Consider the following 20,589-nt stretch of genomic DNA (forward strand, 5'->3'; position numbering starts at 1 on the left):
TACATGAGGGTTAATGAAAAAGTGCAACATCATTCGCGCCCCCTAGAAACCAACGAGCGAAACTCAATTCTCAACACTTAAAATGCTAGACTCAATGATCCCGGACGACCAGAAAAATATAACAACAATGAAGTAAAACTTTTAAGAAATCTACTTCCGTGTATTGACCTTATCTTATCAATGATTTATGTATTGAATATATTTCATTTGATAAAACAACCAACAGCGGAGAAACGAACAACAAACGATACTTTATTTCTTTTTTTCAACACTTGGTGTGTACCACAGAGCACTGCATCATTTACATGATATTTCCTTTGTAATCCTGTTACATTTTTGCTCAAATTAATTAAAAAATTTAAGAAGCAATAAATACTTTATCACTGTATTTGGTGTTTATCAGCCTAAGGTCGATTTCTGTCAAGATTGCCAAAATATATTCAGGAATCAAATGAGATGTTCTTTAGCATGTTCTTTCCAAAGACCAATAATGGATGACCATCAAATTTGCCTGTGTGCCTTTAGTATCTTCTTGTGTACCCCCTCATGTTGACATCGATTTATATCATTAATTAGCGTCTTAATTGTAAGATTGGAAGCGTCTGTTTTTGAGTAAAGCTTATATGAAGCACTCTTCTGAAAAAGTGTATGAAATATGTTTTGTTTGTTTCTCACATTTCACCTGATATTATACATGTGAACAAAATACTTATAGATGTTGTCTTTGTTTATGTCATAACGAAACATCTATTTTGTTCTGTTCAGTTTCTTTTAAAGTCTTAATAAAAAATGTGAGCACTTGATAGAACAAAGTTGTACAACAAAAAACCCACTTCGGTTCTATAGAAGACAAATTGCATTTATACTGATCAAAACTGGACTATTCATTTTTCAAGTAGTTATATCTACCAGCGGTGATTCATGAATTTTGAAACACTTTGTAACAGCGTATAATTTTAAACTGATATGCATTTAATTGTTACAAATGCTCAATTTGTGATCCATGCATGTTGTAAATGAGTCTACATTGCTTTGGCCATGCCTGTAAGGTTTTTTGATAACTATTGGTTTTAATATTTTTCACTCATCCTTTAATGCTCGTTTAAGACCGGCCAAAGTGTAACTTAAATGTTTTTGTAAACGTCGTTTTAAGATACCCCAAATAGTAAAATCCGTTTGTGCCGCATCAGGACTTTTGGGAGGTTACAAAGTTGATTTTTTGACGCAAGTATACCAGTGTGTGTTTTTAGGTATGACTGGATGCAATTTCCTGGTTGAAGACCATGTCTTTAATTTGGTATCCAGGAAACATCCATCCTGGCAAGGTTTTTATTGACAAAAGGCTTCTGAACTTTATAAATATAGACGTCTGAATTGACTTTACATCTTTATCAATAATATGGATATCCGTTTTACCATGGAAGCTTACGCCTGCCCAGGCCATGAATCCTGGAGCAAACGAATCACGTTTTACAAACTTAAGTTTTGAAACATCATGTACTCCTTTACGGTAATAACAAACCCGACGACGACCATAACTGCCATCGAGATAAAGAAATTTTCTCGTTGGTGATGACAAAATCTTTCCACAGGTTGTTTCTTCTAAACGTAACAACAGACGCTATGAACGTTTCTTAATTTGATTTGCATTGAGCTTATGAACTTTAAATTTCTCTGCTGTACACGTTTGTTAATTTGGATAATTGTAGCCTGAGAAACACGTTGTTCAATCTCTTTCTGGGTTGGAGGATTCACCTTTTGAAATATAAATGGCGTCTTTACGACCGACGCCATCAGTTGACTTAGTGGGTCGCCTTCGAAACTCACCTGGTTTCGTATTTTTAGTAAAAGGATTTCGAGATTTGCCGATGGAATGTTTTACTCTATTTATTGTTAACAAAGATACATCATGCCCCTGCCCCTTTTGCTCATTCTTTATGCTACTAACAAGTTTCATTTCTTCAACAGGTATTCTAAAGCACCCTCTTAACTTGAGTCAATATTTTACGTTAAACCCTGTTGAAATCACAACTATGTGTAACATATATGTGTATTTTGCTATAGAAAGGATAAAATACCGTTAAAATCATGAAACTTGTGCTGCATGTGTTCTCGAGAACAAAAACTAAAGGGTTTTTGAAATTCGTGAATCACCTTTCGTGGCAATTGTTTTGCTAACGTCCTTTAGTAGATATGAACAAGTGCTTTAACCCTTTACCCCAAATATACGCGATTAAATATGCGACCCCCTTTGATGCCTCAGATAGTGAAAAATGTTCTATTTAGGCTCCAAGCATTTGTTTTTGTTTGAGAAATGTTGTTCACTTTTTTTGGCACCGTCCACCTTGCTATAAAAACGTTACATATAGGGGATGCCCTCTTATTATTTTGGGGTGAGGGGAGGGGGCTCCGCCATCCTCAACACCAAGAAAGTTTTGGACTATGACAGGCTAAAAATGGCCTCTGGCCAATCTTAAGGTAAGGTGTAACCAACACTGAACAGACTTTGCAACACTTAGAAATCATTTTAAATGAAAATAAATGCAACGCAAAATAGTGATTTTTGGCAATTTTGAGATTTCCCCTCGGTACCATGTTAACACGAAAATGATGATTGTGCATGCGTTACAAAGGTTATGATCCAGTAAACAATTGTGCCAAGTTTGATCAGTATTAAAGCATTTTATAGTTTAATAACAATTTGAACTTGTAACAGGAGGCTTTGCAACGGAAAAAGCCATTTTTTCACAAAATGCTCATAAAGTTATTGGTTAAGTAATGTCATACGATTTCCTGAGTTTGTAAATAACATTTCTATCAGCATTTATTTAATGAGCATCAAGCGATCCCACTATTATTCTATGTTGAATTATGATTAAATTTTAATATACTTGTATTTAAGATTTGTTGGGAAAGACATGTATTAAAATAGACTTTAAGAAAGCACCATATGCTGAACGTGAAGCCAGTGCATTCAAAAGGGACAAGTTTGAGTTCTTCTTAAAAGATGATCAAAGAAACGAAATGGGTAAGTCCAGGATATTTCTAGGGAAAAACTTTATAATCATAACAAAAGTGTATCATTCATTTTGAAACCTGGTATTGTTTTAAATCTTTATATCTGAAAAGCTACAAAAGTTGAGTATACTGTCTTAAGTTATTGTTTCGGATATTTTCTTCTTTAACTCATTAGAATGGAGATGAGAAACGAACTATTTAAAAACTGCAGATGATTACTTACAGAAATATCTCTGATGATAGACTACGTAGTGCAAGTCAAAATTATCTCAACTGTGAAGATCCCACTACCAAGTTTAAGGCAATTGGATAAAGAAAAAATAGAAAGAAATATAGAAGTAGATGAGGTAACACTTATTCAGAAATTTTAGAATGATGCGTATTATGAACATGAACACAACTTCTGTTGGATTGTATTCCAGGACGGTTGGTCTAAAATCTTTACAATGTTAACAATTTTTTAACCCTCTGGATATCTGTTAGCAGGACTCTAGTTGGTCTGGAATCAATGGTTCCAAGTTCGAGACTAAATATCGTTCCTCATAATATATTGTCATGACAGTTTTATCTACGCTCAGTGTAGTTCATTGTTTTTTTTTGGGGTTTTTGTTTTTCCAAAAGGTTTTTTTTTTTTTAAAAAACCCGAAAAAACTGCCATTCTTTTTCTTTTTTTTAAAATAAGGATCCCCCCGGGAATTTTTTTTTTAAACGTTTAAAATTTTTGAAAAACTTTTCCCTTTTTGTCTCACATAACTAAAAATTTTTGAAATAAAAAATGGCATCTAACGAAACTATGCTACAGCGACTCGGTTAAAATCAATGTCTTTTTACTAATTGACGTCTTAAATGTGTTTATACATTCAAAAGTGAAAGATAAATAATAATATTTCTGTTAAAGAATTCCTGGGAGCTATGATATTGAATTCTAGCGGCAATCAATCTTTATCGAATTTATTTAGTTCTTATTCAAATTGACTCAAAATATTGTGGAAACTATTAAAAAAAAACATTTAATCATCATTAAAAAGAAAATCGATTTTTTATTCTATATGAAACAGGAAACATATTTATTTACATGTCATAATAAAGTCACATTTATTTTATTGCAGGATGTCATAATCAAAGTTGTAATGTCGGCAAAAATCGAGTAAGTTGTAATAATTATTTACTCATTTACTGTTTCAATGTGATCAAATCTTTGAAGAAAAAAAACACATTTACATAGTCTGTTAGTATAATTATAAAATATCATGTCACACTAAATTTGCACAGAATCAATGTCTTGTCGTTCATTTTTTATCCAAAAAATTGGATGACTGATCATCCTTAAAAATGCTAGATCTGAACTGTAGTCAGCTTGGTGACAGACAAGATTGCAATTATTGTAAATATTTCAGCTTATGAACTAATACAGATTCTAAATTGACATTATATTATCAAAAGATCAACAAAGAAAGGCGGCGTTCAATGAACGCAACACCCACACGATCCTGCAATAAAGGCCCAGCGGCAAGGTGCCCAGCAGGACGACCTAAAACATAAAAAAGAGGACTGGGCATATCAAGATAATTACTTTAATAATACATGTACATAAATGGAAATAATTGCAAGTTTGCTTCTTTAATATGAAGCATACGAGAGGTCTTTTGCAGTTGTTGAAACTTTGTTAAATTGATCATATGGCGGGAAAGTAAATATTTCTGGTTGTTTGAAGTCCATCTGCAATCCAGTAGCAACATATCGGCTATTTCCGTTAGTTTCTGGATGTGCTCTAATTAGGAATAACCAGCTATGTGTTCCGAAGTTAAAGGAACATCAAAATTTCGGTACACGATTCACATGGTCTTACAAAAGTTGTGCTTCTTGTTATTGTAGCTGTAGTATTTACTGTTGTTTTTTTCAAAACATAAATTTAAAAGTAATATCCTATTCAGAAAACAATAACCACTTTTTACATTTTGAAGGATTTAAAACGGAAAGATAGCACTGTTTGTAGTTTTTATGTAAAATAAATGTTTTTTTTTCCGATTTTTCCATTTACTGATTTGTTCAACTTGTTGTTACGTTTTCTTTCAAAAAAAAGTCGTATTTTGAAATGCCTTATGTGCATAACATTTCTTTTTGTAAAATGCTTCTTATGGTTTAGGCTTCATAAGAAATCAGTTCAAAAAATTGATGCCGCCAGCAATCATTCTCGACACAGCAGAAAGGTCTGATGACCTCTCCACTTACAATGTGCATTATTGTGTAAACTTCAGTCAGGTTACTCAGACATTTCTGCTATCCTCTGTTTAAGTATCACCTGTTGAACCGTTAAACAGACATGAGTGATCAACTTACATCAAATTAATTACACTAGCTATCTTTACAATTTATGCCATTATTCTTTATTGACTCTTGAATCAGTGCAACGTTTGTTGAAAATAGCTTAAGATAAATTATCTTAAGATAAACTTTAGGAAAGACAACAAAGCACCTCAAGTTCTTCAAAATTATTTGATTTTTATTTATATTTTACATCAGCACATTCATTCATAAAGAGAACACTTTTTTGCCTATTCTTTCCAAAACAAATCTCGAAGAACATAGTTATTTGTTGAATACCCTTAAATTACTTTTCATTTCCTTCATAGTTAACTATAAATGATGTGAATTCGGCTAAATTAATTATAAAAAGGATTTTTATATGCCCAAAAATTATGTGAAAACGTTTTGACTTATTTTTGAAAAATTATATAAAATAAGTGACTAACAAGGTAGTTTTGGGTAGCGCGATAGCTCAGTTGGTTACTGACTGTCACTCCTGAGGTTCCGGGTTCGATCATGGGTAACACCCTTGGAATTTTTCAGAGACACAGTGTTTCCCACCTACCTAGATGTTTACTGGTAAGAAACCCGGGTATTCTGACATGTATCAGTGCTATACACTGTGCGTGTAAAAGAACCAAGGGATCTTTTCAATAAGAGCTAGGGACTGGTTTCCGGATTCCCTTGTATCTCATAGCTGCCTCAAGAGTCTTGTAAGGTACGGACCCTACTGGAAATAAGTGCTTGCACTTTCGTAGGTTATCCTTGACCGCCCAGTTGGTCTAAAGACAATCAATCAAATCATTCGCCGACAGAGACTTTGGATTATTTCATATCAGGACGTTATCTAGCTGGCTAACGGAACCTAAGGTCTTCATCCGCCTATAAAGTTGGAACGTCTCCATATGACCTATACTTTGTGGGTGTGACATGAATTCTAATCAAACAAACAAACAAAAAATAAGTTTCGTACAATTTTTAATGAATAAGTATCTGCACTTTTATACCCCCGGAATGCAGTACGGGGATCAGTCGGTCGGTCCAGTGGTCGGTTGCATTTCCCTTGTCCAGAGCATAATTTGAAGACTAATGGTTGGAATTCAATACAACTTCATACACTGGTCAAGCACATTAAGAGGAAATGCAGTGCACACTAACCATAATTCCATCTTGACTTATTAAGAGTAATTGCCCTTTGTTACTTTTTTTGCAGCATAACTTGAAAATTACTGGATTGAATTCAAAACATTTTCATACAATTGTCAAGCACAATAAGAGGAAGTGCACTGCTTAAGAATTATAACTCTTTCTAAAGTTGTTTTAGGGTCATTGGTCTTTTGTTACTTTTCCATTGCCTTTTTCTTGCCCGGAGCATAACTCGAAAATCACTGGTTGGAATTTAATTCAACTATATACAAAGGGTCAAGTACATTAAGAGGAACCATAACTCCATTTTGACTAATTACAGAGTTATTGCCATTTGATACTTTTCCTTGTTAGGATCATAACTTGAAAAGTACTGACAACTTCATGCAATGGTCAGGAAGTGCAGTGCACAAGAACTATAACTATAAACAGAGTAATTATATTCTATATATTGTATTCTGTTACTAAAATCTTCCTCTTTTTCGAACTTGCGGGGGTATAACTCACATAAAGTGATAGCTCTTGTTAAGGATTATTTATGATTCCCTAAACATAATTTTTTTTTAACTTATATTACCCTGCCTTTCAATTCTCTTACTTCAAAATTGTTAAAGCCTTATATAGTCATATGGGACTTTTTTAATTGGTTTGATTTTTTTTTCAATTTGTTTTACAATTAAATTGTAATAACTTTTACACTTGCAAATTATAATTGGTATAATTGTTTTGAATTTGGAACTGTATATTCCATGTATAAAGGATTTTAGAACCAAAAAGCTTAAAATTTATCAAATTAGAACCCGATCAGTTTGCACGGAGGTGACAAATTCTTTACAGTGCAGAGGCCGGTCATAAACAAAAATGCTCTAGTCAAATTTTCACGCTGAAAATCAACATTCTTGGAATATTGTTTATTTACTTTGAAATGAACTTGTGCCAGCTTACATGATCATAAAAAGCTAGTTGCAATGGTCTTCACTTTAAAAAAACGAACTAGAATATAGCGTTCATTTGGTTATTAGGAACGTATCTGCTTCAAAAACAATACTGCATAATACATAACAATGGTATCATTCAAAACGTCGTATGTTTCAACTATTCGTTGTACGGTTATGTTAGCTTAGATTTGAGACACTTATAAGACACTTATTCCTCATAATTAATGTATTCTTTATATAAGAAACTTGGATACATCATGCTGAATGTCAAATGCCCCGACAAGTTCGCTAAATCCAAGTTTGTACTTGTCAGTTCTTTGATAGTTAATTAACATTTTTTGTTGTTTTATGAAGTCATTTAGGAACAAAATTGTTGCTCGGACATAGTCTTTGTGACGAAGAAAAGGATTATATAAAGGAAAGACAAACCCATTGTTTACGCGAGATGAAATTTATAGATGAACTTAAAGACAATGCCCCAGCTGGAAAGGATTTGGTACTTAAACTTTAATGCATATTAGTTTAATTGTAAAGAGACTGCTGACCATTGTTAGCGAAGGTTATGTTTTTAATGCTTAATAGTCTTTTAATATTTAATAAAAGTTTGTAAACATAAATATGTAGAAATACTAAGGTAACTTACCTCATTGAATATAATTTATTTTTATAATTTGACTGTACAATAATTAATTGATAGATTTGACGTGATGTACATGTAATGATGTTTTATGTTCTTGTTAGTCTAAGTGATCTAAGTGTTCAAGTTTAAATTTGTTTACACCAACAGGTTCCAAGAATAGCAGTTATAGGATCTGGTGGTGGATTTCGTGCTGTGATAGCATTTTCTGGCGTCATGTCCGCCCTGGTCCGCTCTAAAATAGCAGAAATGGTTATGTATAACGTAGGTCTCTCTGGGTCAGCTTGGTAAGATATTTTTTCCTTTCTTGTTTCTCCAAAACTTTATTCTGTCTCTGTATTATACTAGAACAATAGCAAAGGCTGTATTTTTAACCAGGTTTTCCGAAGGAAAAAACTGGTTATTAGATTTAGGTATGTCGGCGGGCGGGCGGACGGGCGGGCGGGCGTAAACAATTTCTTCTGTGCGCAACTCCTCCTACATTTCTCAACGGATTTTTCACAGAAGCTTTGTCATCAAGTGCCCTGGCGCATATTGTCGGGGTTTTGCGATTAGATAATATTTGACCTAATTATGGCCCTTTGTTTTTTTTTCCTTATATAGAATATATAGTGAACAATTTCTTCTGTGCGCAACTCCTCCTACATTTCTCAACGGATTTTGACCAAACTTTCTCAGAAGCTTTGTCATCAAGTGCCCTGACACATATTGTCAGGGTTTTGCAATTGGTATATATTTGACCTAATTATGGCCCTTTGTTTTTCTTTCATTATATAGAATATATATAGTGAACAATTTCTACAGTGCGCAACTTCTCCTACATTTCTCAACGGATTTTGACCAAACTTTCACAGAAGCTTTGTCATCAAGTGCCCTGGCGCATATTGTCAGGGTTTTGTGATTGGATAATATTTGACCTTATTATGGCCCTTTGTTTTTTTTCCTTATACCGAATTGAACAAATTCTTCTGTGCTGAACTCTTCCTACATTTCTCAACGGATTTTGTTCAAACTTTCACAGAAGCTTTGTCACCAAGTGCCCTAGCACATATTGTCGGGGTTTTGTGATTGGATAATTTTTTACCTAATTATGGCCCTTTGTTTTTTTTCCTTATACAGAATATATATAGTGAACACTTCTTCTGTGCGCAATTCCTCCTACATTATTCATGTTTTACATTGCACATAGTTACATTGTTTGTTGCTTGTATTTGTATTTCAAATACAACATATTTATCTACAATGGTGATAATTGAAAACCTGGTTTCATGGCATTGCCATGTTTCTTGTCTTAATCATCTTGTAGTACACTCAGGAGCCGATGAAGTACAACTGCATTGCATGTATTATAAAACCTTATTGGTTATGTTTTACGTCGCACCAACACCATGTAGGTCTTCTAGCGAATATCCAGCTGTACTGATGAGGGAAGGCCCAAGCTACCCTTACTTGCATTATTTTAGTCACAAACGGACATTTGTGAAGAATAACTCTTTTATTTCTTTCAAAACGAAATTACCATTAAATACTTTGCATTGATACTGATAAAAGTAGATGTGAATATAGGGCTATGCAAATATACATGGAGATAAAAATTGTGTTAAAAGCAGCATAGTTATTTAAATATATAGGTACCTTTCAACTTTGTATTCCCATCCTGATTGGCCACAAAAGAAATCTGCTATAGACCTTCGTTCAGAGTTATGTGAATGCATTACGGATCCTTTGTTTTGGATTCGGGTGGTTACAAAAATTACAGCTGCATTTGCAAGTGGCACATTCTGCCTCACTGATGTTTACGGACGTATCATAGGTGAAACACTTCTAAAAGAGGTAAAATGCTTTAGTTCTAGAAGCCATAGGGCTAATTGTAAAGGCAAAATATTGATCAAAACAGAGTAAACCTTTTTCAAGTTTTGAAAGACATGCGTAGTTTGTTTTATACGACGTTACGTAGCAACGCAGAGAGACGATATTAATGCATAGATCCCTGACCTGGTCATTTCTAATTATTAGATTAGTGAATACACTAGCAATTAACTACAATAAGTTTGTTAACGACAGAACACGTGTAAATGTTTGTGTTTAAATATACTTTATTTAAAATAAAATGTCAGAGACGGAATCTAACAGTTGCGAAATTTTGCGCAATCTTTACCGTGGCATCTATTCATTTTATCTCCCTACCCGCATTATATGAATGTTTAATTTTAATGATGTCTTTAATTTATTGTATATTTCCAGCAATTTATTATTATAAATTTATTATTCTTGTTATCTTGTCATTAAATAAAAAAAACAACTAGAGAATGAATTCAACATTGACAAACCAACAAGAAAAATTGAGCGGAGGATCAGCTCCATTGCCTTTATATGCAGCTTTGAATGTGAAAAGAAAGACTTCAGCAAAAGTGTTTCATGGTATATATATAAATTTTGCTTGCTTTAAAAATGACAATCTTTTTGAATTGTTATATATATTTGCAAAGAAATTAATTCCTGTTATGATTGTGATTGACTCACAATTCATACTGGAAAAACATTCAGGATAAAGATAAATCCGTTTTGAATATGAATATGTCTATCCCATTCTTTTCATGAATTGAACACTTTAGGTAAAGTCCGATAAACATTTACATAACTTTCCTTAGATATAAGGTATTCATCGTTCATGTGATGTTAATCATATATTTTAAGGAATAATTGCAAACTTTAAAGTTATTTCGACTCACACCTGTTCACTATAAACCCTTTGTCATTTTAAACAATTGTGGACTTTTCCTAATTCTTTATCTATATTTCTGTCAATCAACTATCTTTTTTTTCTAAACGTTAATTGTATTGCAGAACAATCAAGTCTTTTTAACCAAAGTATGATTTATCCCGATAAGTTAAAGACATTTGTGTGGAATAAGATCGTTTGGCTTTTATTAAAGTCAGCAATTTTGACTCGATAATTTAACTTAGTTAAGATATATCTCCTTTTTATAAAAAATGTAAAATGTACCTTTACTTATTTACTATAGTTCATTAAAGAAATCTGGAATTTTGTCACACCTTACCTCAGGTAAAATGTTTATTAATATATTGAATTTAATTTCCAGAATGGATCGAATTTAGCCCCTTTGCGATAGGCATGCCGAAGTATGGGACCTTTTTGCAACCAAAGTTGTTCGGAAGTGAATTCTTTTCAGGCCGCGTTCTAAAAGAAAATGACGAAATGAAATTGCATTATCTTCTAGGTAAAGTAATGGAAATATTTATTGTAAAACATTTTTGGGCCGGGTTGCACTGGTGCAAACCCGGGTTGTAGTATGGAGAATGTCGGGCGGTGGACGGCGGGCTGTCGGAGAAAAACTTTTCGTAACAGTTTTCTCAGCAACTACTTATCACAGCCTCTTGATATTTGACATACAGCATTTACAGGTGGTCCTGTACTGTGGGATTTAATTTAGGTCTGTCGCTCATCCACTTCCTGTTTATCGACTTACATGTAGTTAAATTTTCGACTTAATAGTCAATGGTAGGAAATTTTCGTAACATTTTCTCAGCAACTTCTTATCACAACCTCTTCATATTTGGCAAACAGCATTGACATATTGTCCCATACCGTGGGAATCGATCTCAGGTCTGTCGCTCATCCACTTCGTGTTTATCTACTTAGTTAAATTTTCGACATTAATTGTCAATGGTAGGAAATTTTCGTTACAGTTTTCTCAGCAACTACTTATTACAGCCTCTTGATATTTGGCATACAGCATTGACACATTTGTCCATACCTTGGGATTCAATTTCAGGTCTATCACTCATCCACTTCCTGTTTATCGACTTAGTTAAATTTTTGACACTAATGGTCAATGGTAGGAAATTTTCGTAACAGTTTTCTCAGCAACTTCTTATCACAGCCTTTTGATATTTGGCAAACAGCATTGACACATTGTCCCATAATGTGGATTCCGATGTCAGGTCTATTGCTTATCCACTTCCTTTTACTTAGTTAAATTTTCGACATTCATGGTCAATGGTAGGAAATTTGCATAATAGTTTTCTGAGCAACTACTTATCACAGCCTTTTCATATTTTGCATACAGCTTTGACACATAGTCCCATAATGTGGGATTCGATTTCAAGTCTGTTGCTCATCCACTTCCTGTTTACTGACTAAGTTAAATTTTCGACATTAATGGTCAATGGTAGGAAATTCGCGGAATATTTTTGAGCAACTACTTATCACAGCCTCTTGATATTTGACATACGGCAAAAACACATAGTTCCATACCTTGGGATTTAATTTCAAGTCTGTTGCTTATCCACTTTCTGTTTACTGACTAAGTTTAATTTTCAATATTAATGGTCAGTGGTTATTTTTTTCTTAACATCACAGCATCATGATTTTTGCTATACAAATGCAACACGGCCTTTTCTGTCTTTGACCCGTTTATTAAACGATGCTTCTCCATGTGTTCATTGCATAAAATAATTTCATTTTTTTTTCGTTTTACGTAACCAAAAGCTGAAAGGAAAAGTAATAAGTTTATTGGTGTAATTTACATACTTTATTAATCAAACAAATGTCCAGAAAATGTTGACTATATTACAATTTTCTGGATTTTAAAAAGACCCAACTAAGGTTTTTTACCTTTATATAATATACACATGTATATCTGATATTGAGCTGAAGTTCCTTTTTCTAGCTTTACATTGATTATTTTGAATGTCTAGCTGATTGTTGACTGTCGAGCTCAACTTTAGTTTTAAAATTAAATTGAAAACCAACGAATATTGAATGTTGAGCTTATTAATGGTTGTCTAGCTTAACATTGGACATTTAAGAATTTCTTGTCTAGCTCAATATTTGTTTTTAAAATTGTATTGTTAAGAAACGAAGGTCGAATGTTGAGCTGAATGTTGATTGTATTGCTCGACATTGAATGCCAATTGTTGATTGTTTTGCCAAGTTATTGCACTTTGTGTTATTTACTCGTTAATCTCTCTTTTCTTCGTTCGTGCACTGTACGTTTACTTTTTACCTGTTTTAGGTATCTGGGGAAGTGCGTACTGCGCTTTGTTACACAGGTTTATTAAAACTAACAAGATAGGCCCAGCCAACGTTACTGAAGAAAGAAAATTATATGGTATTTTAAAACATTTTTAGATTTCATTTTTTCTTCTTTTGATTATACATATAAATATCTACATTTTTTAACCAAAATCTTAATATATTTTAATTTGTATCCATTTTTAGAAAATAGAATATCAGTTTCTTTCCCATTTCAACAGCATCAGAAGTACAAAAAGACTTCGAATCATATGGCAGTAAAAAAAGGGATGATCGTTACGATTTGCTTAGTGATGTGCCAGAAACGGCAACTACCGTGAGAGGGGATGATGAGCCAGAAACGGCAACTACCGTGAGAGGGGATGATGAGCCAGAAACGGCAACTACCGTGAGAGGGGATGATGAGCAAGAAACGGCAACTACCGGGAGAGGGGGGATTCTCAAATCAATAATTGAAGGGATTATGAAACGGTCTACTGTCGACAACTTCACTAATGATATTCACAGAAGGGCGGCTAAGGTGAATAACTTCATGCGGGGTCTTCGACTACAGGAATACCGACCATCTACAAAAAAAAGTAAGACATCCATGGTACATGCACATATCCTAAATATAATAGTATTTAATTCGCGTTATTCGTGTACTGATACACTGTATCATTTTAATAGTCATATAGAATTAATAGATAAATTTTGTTACCTATTTTGACCTATCGAAACAATTAGGACGAGAACTAAGGTTGGCATGCTTTGATTAATATTTAAAAGATTGTAGCCTAATTTACTTGGGATGCATCTTACCTTGGTATTAATGTTAAGACCACGCAAACATGAATTGGATTGTACCACATGCAATTATCAGCATCTTATATTTCTTCGCTGATTTTTAAGTACAATAAGGGGTACTATTATAATAGATATACCTTAGATTAATAAGTTTCGAGGAGAAATATGCACCATTTACATAATACTGAAGTAGTAATTTTGCAATACGTTTTCATCTAATTTTATAAGGAAGAAAACGACATTTAGATATCGCATTATTTGAGCATTAGAATTCGTTAATGACAGGATGTGAGGAATTTATGCCTAATATTCATCTTTATCAGTTAAAATTGTAGAAAAAACTAGATATGCATATATATGAACAGTTTACTTTTTGGTCATTGTGTTGGCTCGAGAACCAATAATTGGTGGGCAATTAAAATGGTTTCAGATAACCGATATATTCGGCTCACATCCGAACAATTACTATCTCTTTCCATTGTCTCTTGTCCTTTGTTTATCGTTTACTAGATAGAAGATCACAGTCAGGGTCAAAATGATAAAATTTTTGTACATACGCATTTATACATGTATATTGCTTATTCTTAGGGCTTATTGTGTTTTAGCAAATAATAATAAATAACCAGGCAGATTGGAAAAGAAAGAGTCTCAGAGAAGAAAATAATGAGTCTTATAATTATGCTTTAATATGCTTGAACATATTACAAATGATGATCACTTCGAATTCATATGCGCCGTAAATTAAATAAATAGTATGTGCTTATTAAAAAGGGACATCTGTCTGTATAATGCAAATCAGTTATTAAGAAAGTATAATTCCTAGCGCGTTTTTAAAATATGAAAAAAGCAAATGTATATACAATGTACCTATTTAGCTGCCAATTTAATTTGTTCTCTGTTTCAGGATTCAAAACAGATATCTGATTTGTCTTGACTAGAAAGGAGTATTGCAATTTTGATAAGACTTGAATAATATACTGACTTAAATAACATATGTGTTACGATTTTAAAAGTATCACTAGAATAATATACATGCATTGCAATTTGGTATGACTGAAATTATACATTTTCATTAACCATGACTGGAATGACAAATATATATATTAAAATTCAGTTTGACTGAAATAATATTCTGCGATTATATATGATTGGATAATATGTTGCCATTTAGTATGGCTAGCATAATGTTTGACTAGATGGAACATAATGAATTAATTCACTGTAAATAATTGTTTAATAGGAACGGATGGAAACATTTTTGCAAGCATTAAAGGCATGTTAGGCATTACAGGCATTGAATCAAGTAAGTAATGGAGCATTTGTTTGACAAGTATATACCATGAATAATAACTGTATGCATGTGTGTGGTTTTGTCTAAGAAATTCTCTAAATATAATATTAAAAAAATAAATGTTATGAAAGATAACCATATTCCTTTATTATTAAATGTTTTTTATAGGCTACAATTTGTACATTTTTGTTTTATTATCATTTTCTTTCTTTTCCAATACATTTTAAATGGCTTTGCTGCGAGAAATACGAAGTATGTGAAAGATCTAGTTTTGTGAAAACCATCTTAAAAGCTGTGTTGAAATGGTTTATTTTTTCAAAGAGTGTAAAGCTGTAGCTGTTAGAATATGATATAAAATTTAAATACTTGTACATCCATCATAGTTTTTTTATATTCAAATGAACACAGCGAAGATAAGTTTTCACAAAATGTGTACCTGTCAGTGGTGGGGCAAGAGGTATACGCGAATATGAAAACACGGAAAAGCTGCTGTTTTCTGTTATTAATAATTAACACAAACACATATAACACGTACGCCTCCTATACGTCGAAGTTTGGTCATTTCATGAACTTACGGAATATAATTTCTTACGCGACGCAAAAAAATAATATTCTTGATACACACTTCCCGATATAGCTTTATACTTTCTAAAAAAGATTATTATTTGTACACTTTTTATGTTTTGTCAATATGTCACAATATTGTGTTATGATAATGAAAATTTAAGCCTTAAAGACAATTTTGTTAAAAAAAGTAATGACTGATCTGTAAAGTGAATTAGTCTGAAATTGAAGGTCTGTAATACAAGAAAATAAATATGTTGATAGTATTAAGTATCCGACATAGCAACAAGCCACGGACAAATTGTGTATGTTGCTGGCAAGCGTGAAATACCTGATCCAGTATAACATACCTTTATATAACAGATTATAAAATGTTCCAAAACAAAATAGTATGTGCCTATTACTAAATCACAGCTTTTTCAGAATTATTTTTCAAAATATTTTAAAACAAATATACAAATACAAATGATACATTTCTATTGCTTTCATGAATTCCTTAAATACTTAAAGACTGTTTGAGTACAACCAACATTTAGATAACGTAATTCAGCACCTTTTCTTATCATTTCAAGCTGAAAGACTATTTGAGGAGTTGCACGAAATGAACCCGACAGATGCAGAGAAGATGTATCTAGTGGACGCTGGCCTGGCATTCAACTCTCCATTTCCTCTTATACTACGACCGGAACGTGAGGTTGATCTCATCCTGTCATTTGATTTCAGTGAAAGAGAAAGTGACAAAGCAGACCCGTTTACAGTTCAGTTTTTTTTTGTTATTACAAAAAAAATTGTCTTTAGTATTTTTTTATATAAAAGTCAGTGTATTGTACCTTTGTATGTAAAGACACATAATCGTGATAACGGTAAAGTGAATGTCTTTAATCAAAGAATAAAAAGGTACTTTTAAGTCACCAAAAAAATTGATCCAGGAAAAGAAGCTGATTTTTTGACCTTGTATATAAACACTGTATATAAACACATTGGAATTAAATTGCTAACATCACTTGTTAATGATTTGAGAATATATAGTTTAATAAATTGTGTATGAACAGTTTGCTATTTAAAACAACCGGTTCCTTTTTATTTTGTATGCTTAATTGTATACTTTAGGAACTAATACTAGCCGCTGAGTGGGCAAAACTTCATAAAATACCTTTCCCTGACATCAACACTCCTGCAATTGGTGAAAAAGGATATAAGGAATGTTACGTCTTTGAAAACCGCAATGATCCCAATTGTCCGATTGTCATGCATTTCATTCTCGTAAACAATGAATTCAGGGAGTTTAAATCACCAGGTGAAGTGTTTTTATTATTATATTATTATAATCAGAACTTATTGCATGCTTCATAATGATGTTAGTGTGTTGATTTCATAGAATTGTGTAATAATATTACCTGAAAAGTATGCGTGTTACCTATTGGTTATTAACATAAACATTATCTAAAATTTATGCCATGATACTTTATATAAGTTGAACATGCGGTGTCCGGAATTCCTAATGATAAATGACAAATTCTATGAAAATGCAAACCTTGAAGGATGAGATGGTTTAACTAGAAAAGAGACAATTGACATTAATAGTTACGATGATTTTAACAGAAAAAATAACTATACAAATAAATACGCGTTGTATGGTAGTTATAAAGTTAAGATTTTAAAAATTCTAACATTGTAAATTGAGTAGTCCCCTGCTTAAGGTACACAATTCACTTTCACAGTTTACCATTAATAGCCCCAATGAATTTAGCCCTAGAATTTTAATTGTTTTAGTTTTGCATTGGTTTCGATCGATACTCAGGTCCTAGGCAAGCTAGTTTGTTCAATAATTGTCAAATACACATAAATTGAAAAATAATTATTTTTTTATATCCGATTGTTTAGGCGTTACCAGGAAGACAAATGAAGAGAGAGAGTTCGGTAACTTTAATGTTTTTGACGATCCGGATAAACCTTATTCAACCTTAAAATTTCAATACTCAAAACGAGCTTTCGACCGACTTGCCAGCCTTATGGAATTCAACACACTACTCTATGAGGAAACGATTTTCAACAACATAAAGAAATGTGTAGAAAACCGAAGAAAAAGCTTTCGAATTTAGGCAAGGATGTTTCAGGTGCAGGTGACAAAAATTAGTGACCGATTATATAAACTCCTGTGACAATGTCTGACATATTTTGCCCTAGAGTTAAAATATTCTTATTTATTCAAACTGGATTGATAGATATGGAACAGCTTAAAGTAGGAAGGTTTAAAATTCAGAAAAAAATTGTAAACTAGCAAATAGATATAACTTTAAAAAAAGATTTAAACATACAAATGTGTTAGTATGCGTGTGCCTGTGTGTGCTGTAGAAATGCAAATATGTAGTGGACTGCATGTATCAAAGGATTTTGACGAGACACTTTTACCGCCATTCGGGTTGCTATTCCTAAAGGCAAATCGGTTAATTTGAAATTTTACAAGACAAAAGTTCTTCGAAAGCTTAATATATAATACTTTCGAAAACAAAGACCCGTAACAGGTTTAGCCAGTATCAGATTACTTCATGACAACGTGTCTTTGCACAAAACGTCTATAGTGCCATACTTGTTGGTCAAAATTTGTTATAATAAATATACTATAAGAATGCATTCAAAGATTGGATCCGAAGACTTTTTTTTATATATGTTGGAGGTGAATGTTTTGAGTGAACAAGATGGAAAATTATGTGAAAACTATGATGAATCTTAGATGCATTCGACACGTTCCATTATCTTGCTATATGAAATGGACATTAATTTATGTTGATTCCTACTTTTAGTATAATATATCTGTAAAATAGTTGATTTTATATCTTCGTATGATTTTATATTTATAGAAGTAACTGACTGTATTACTACGTATGTTTGTATATCTCTACAAGTAGCTGAGTATATTGCTACGTATGTTTGTATATCTCTACAAGTAGCTGAGTGTATTACTACATATGTTTGTATATCTCTACAAGTAGCTGAGTGTATTTCTTCAAATGTTTGTATATCTCTACAAGTAGCTGAGTGTATTACTACATATGTTTGTATATCTCTACAAGTAGCTGAGTGTATTTCTTCAAATGTTTGTATATCTCTACAAGTAGCTAAGTGTATTACTACATATGTTTGTATATCTAAACAAGTAGCTGAGTGTATTGCTTCATATGTTTGTATATCTCTACAAGTAGCTGAGTATATTGCTACGTATAATTGTTTATATCTAGAAAGTAGCAAAGTGTATTACTACATATGTTTGTATATCTCTACAAGTAGCTGAGTGTATTGCTATGTATAATTGTTTATATCTAGAAAGTAGCAAAGTGTATTACTACATATGTTTGTATATCTCTACAAGTAGCTGAGTGTATTACTACGTTTGTTTGTATATCTAAACAAGTACCTGAGTATATTGCTACATATGTTTGTATATCTTTATAAGTAGCTGAGTGTATTACTTCAAATGTTTGTATATCTTTACAAGTAGCTGATTGTATTACTTCAAATGTTTGAATATTTTTACAAGTAGCTGAGTGTATTACTTCAAATGTTTGTATATCTCTACAAGTAGCTGAGTGTATTGCTACATATGTTTGTATATCTTTACAAGTAGCTGAGTGTATTACTTCAAATGTTTGTATATCTTTACAAGTAGCTGAGTGTATTACTTCAAATGTTTGTATATCTTTACAAGTAGCTGAGTGTATTTCTTCAAATGTTTGTATATCTTTACAAGTAGCTGAGTGTATTGCTTCATATGTCTGTATATCTCTACAAGTAGCTGGGTGTATTGCTATGTATAATTGTTTATATCTAGAAAGTAGCAGAGTGTATTACTACATATGTTTGTATATCTCTATAAGAAGCTGAGTGTATTACTACGTATGTTTTTATATCTAGAAAGTAACTGAGTGTATTACTACGTATGTCTGTATATCTCTACAAGTAGCTGGGTGTATTGCTATGTATAATTGTTTATATCTAGAAAGTAGCAGAGTGTATTACTACATATGTTTGTATATCTCTATAAGTAGCTGAGTGTATTACTACGTATGTTTTTATATCTCTACAAGTAGCTGAGTGTATTGCTACATATGTTTGTATATCTTTACAAGTAGCTGAGTGTATTGCTACATATGTTTGTATATCTTTACAAGTAGCTGAGTGTATTTCTTCAAATGTTTGTAAATCTCTACAAGTAGCTGAGTGTATTACTACGTATGTTTGTATATCTAAACAAGTAGCTGAGTGTATTGCTACGTATGTTTGTATATCTCTATAAGTAGCTAACTGTATTACAACGTATGTTTGTATATCTCTACAAGTAGCTGAGTGTATTGCTACATATGTTTGTATATCTTTACAAGTAGCTGAGAGTATTGCTACATATGTTTGTATATCTTTACAAGTAGCTGAGTGTATTTCTTCAAATGTTTGTATATCTCTACAAGTAGCTGAGTGTATTGCTACATATGTTTGTATATCTAAACAAGTAGCTGAGTGTATTACTACGTATGTTTGTCGTATATCTCTACAAATAGCTGAGTGTATTACTACGTTTGTTTGTATATCTAAACAAGTACCTGAGTATATTGCTACATATGTTTGTATATCTTTATAAGTAGCTGAGTGTATTACTTCAAATGTTTGTATATCTTTACAAGTAGCTGATTGTATTACTTCAAATGTTTGAATATTTTTACAAGTAGCTGAGTGTATTACTTCAAATGTTTGTATATCTTTACAAGTAGCTGATTGTATTACTTCAAATGTTTGAATATTTTTACAAGTAGCTGAGTGTATTTCTTCAAATGTTTGTATATCTCTACAA

The 20,589-nt window shown here is 32.4% G+C and overlaps 1 protein-coding gene across 1 annotated transcript; it reads left to right on the forward strand.

Moving 5' to 3' along the window:
• The first annotated feature begins 3,226 nt into the window (after positions 1 to 3,226).
• Positions 3,227 to 20,023, forward strand: LOC132721121 (cytosolic phospholipase A2-like). Its single transcript, XM_060705376.1, has 12 exons — positions 3,227 to 3,365; positions 4,128 to 4,165; positions 7,764 to 7,905; positions 8,197 to 8,333; positions 9,678 to 10,467; positions 11,151 to 11,288; positions 13,086 to 13,181; positions 13,327 to 13,683; positions 15,132 to 15,194; positions 16,319 to 16,503; positions 16,857 to 17,043; positions 17,631 to 20,023. Exons 5-12 carry the CDS (start codon positions 10,356 to 10,358, stop codon positions 17,846 to 17,848), a joined length of 1,356 nt encoding a protein of 451 aa, XP_060561359.1. The 5' UTR covers positions 3,227 to 3,365; positions 4,128 to 4,165; positions 7,764 to 7,905; positions 8,197 to 8,333; positions 9,678 to 10,355; the 3' UTR covers positions 17,849 to 20,023.
• The last annotated feature ends 566 nt before the right edge of the window (positions 20,024 to 20,589 follow it).

The sequence above is a fragment of the Ruditapes philippinarum genome, unplaced genomic scaffold (genome assembly GCF_026571515.1).
Source record: "Ruditapes philippinarum isolate M1 unplaced genomic scaffold, ASM2657151v2 ctg1286_1_1_1_1, whole genome shotgun sequence".
Classification (NCBI taxonomy): Eukaryota; Metazoa; Mollusca; class Bivalvia; order Venerida; family Veneridae; genus Ruditapes; species Ruditapes philippinarum.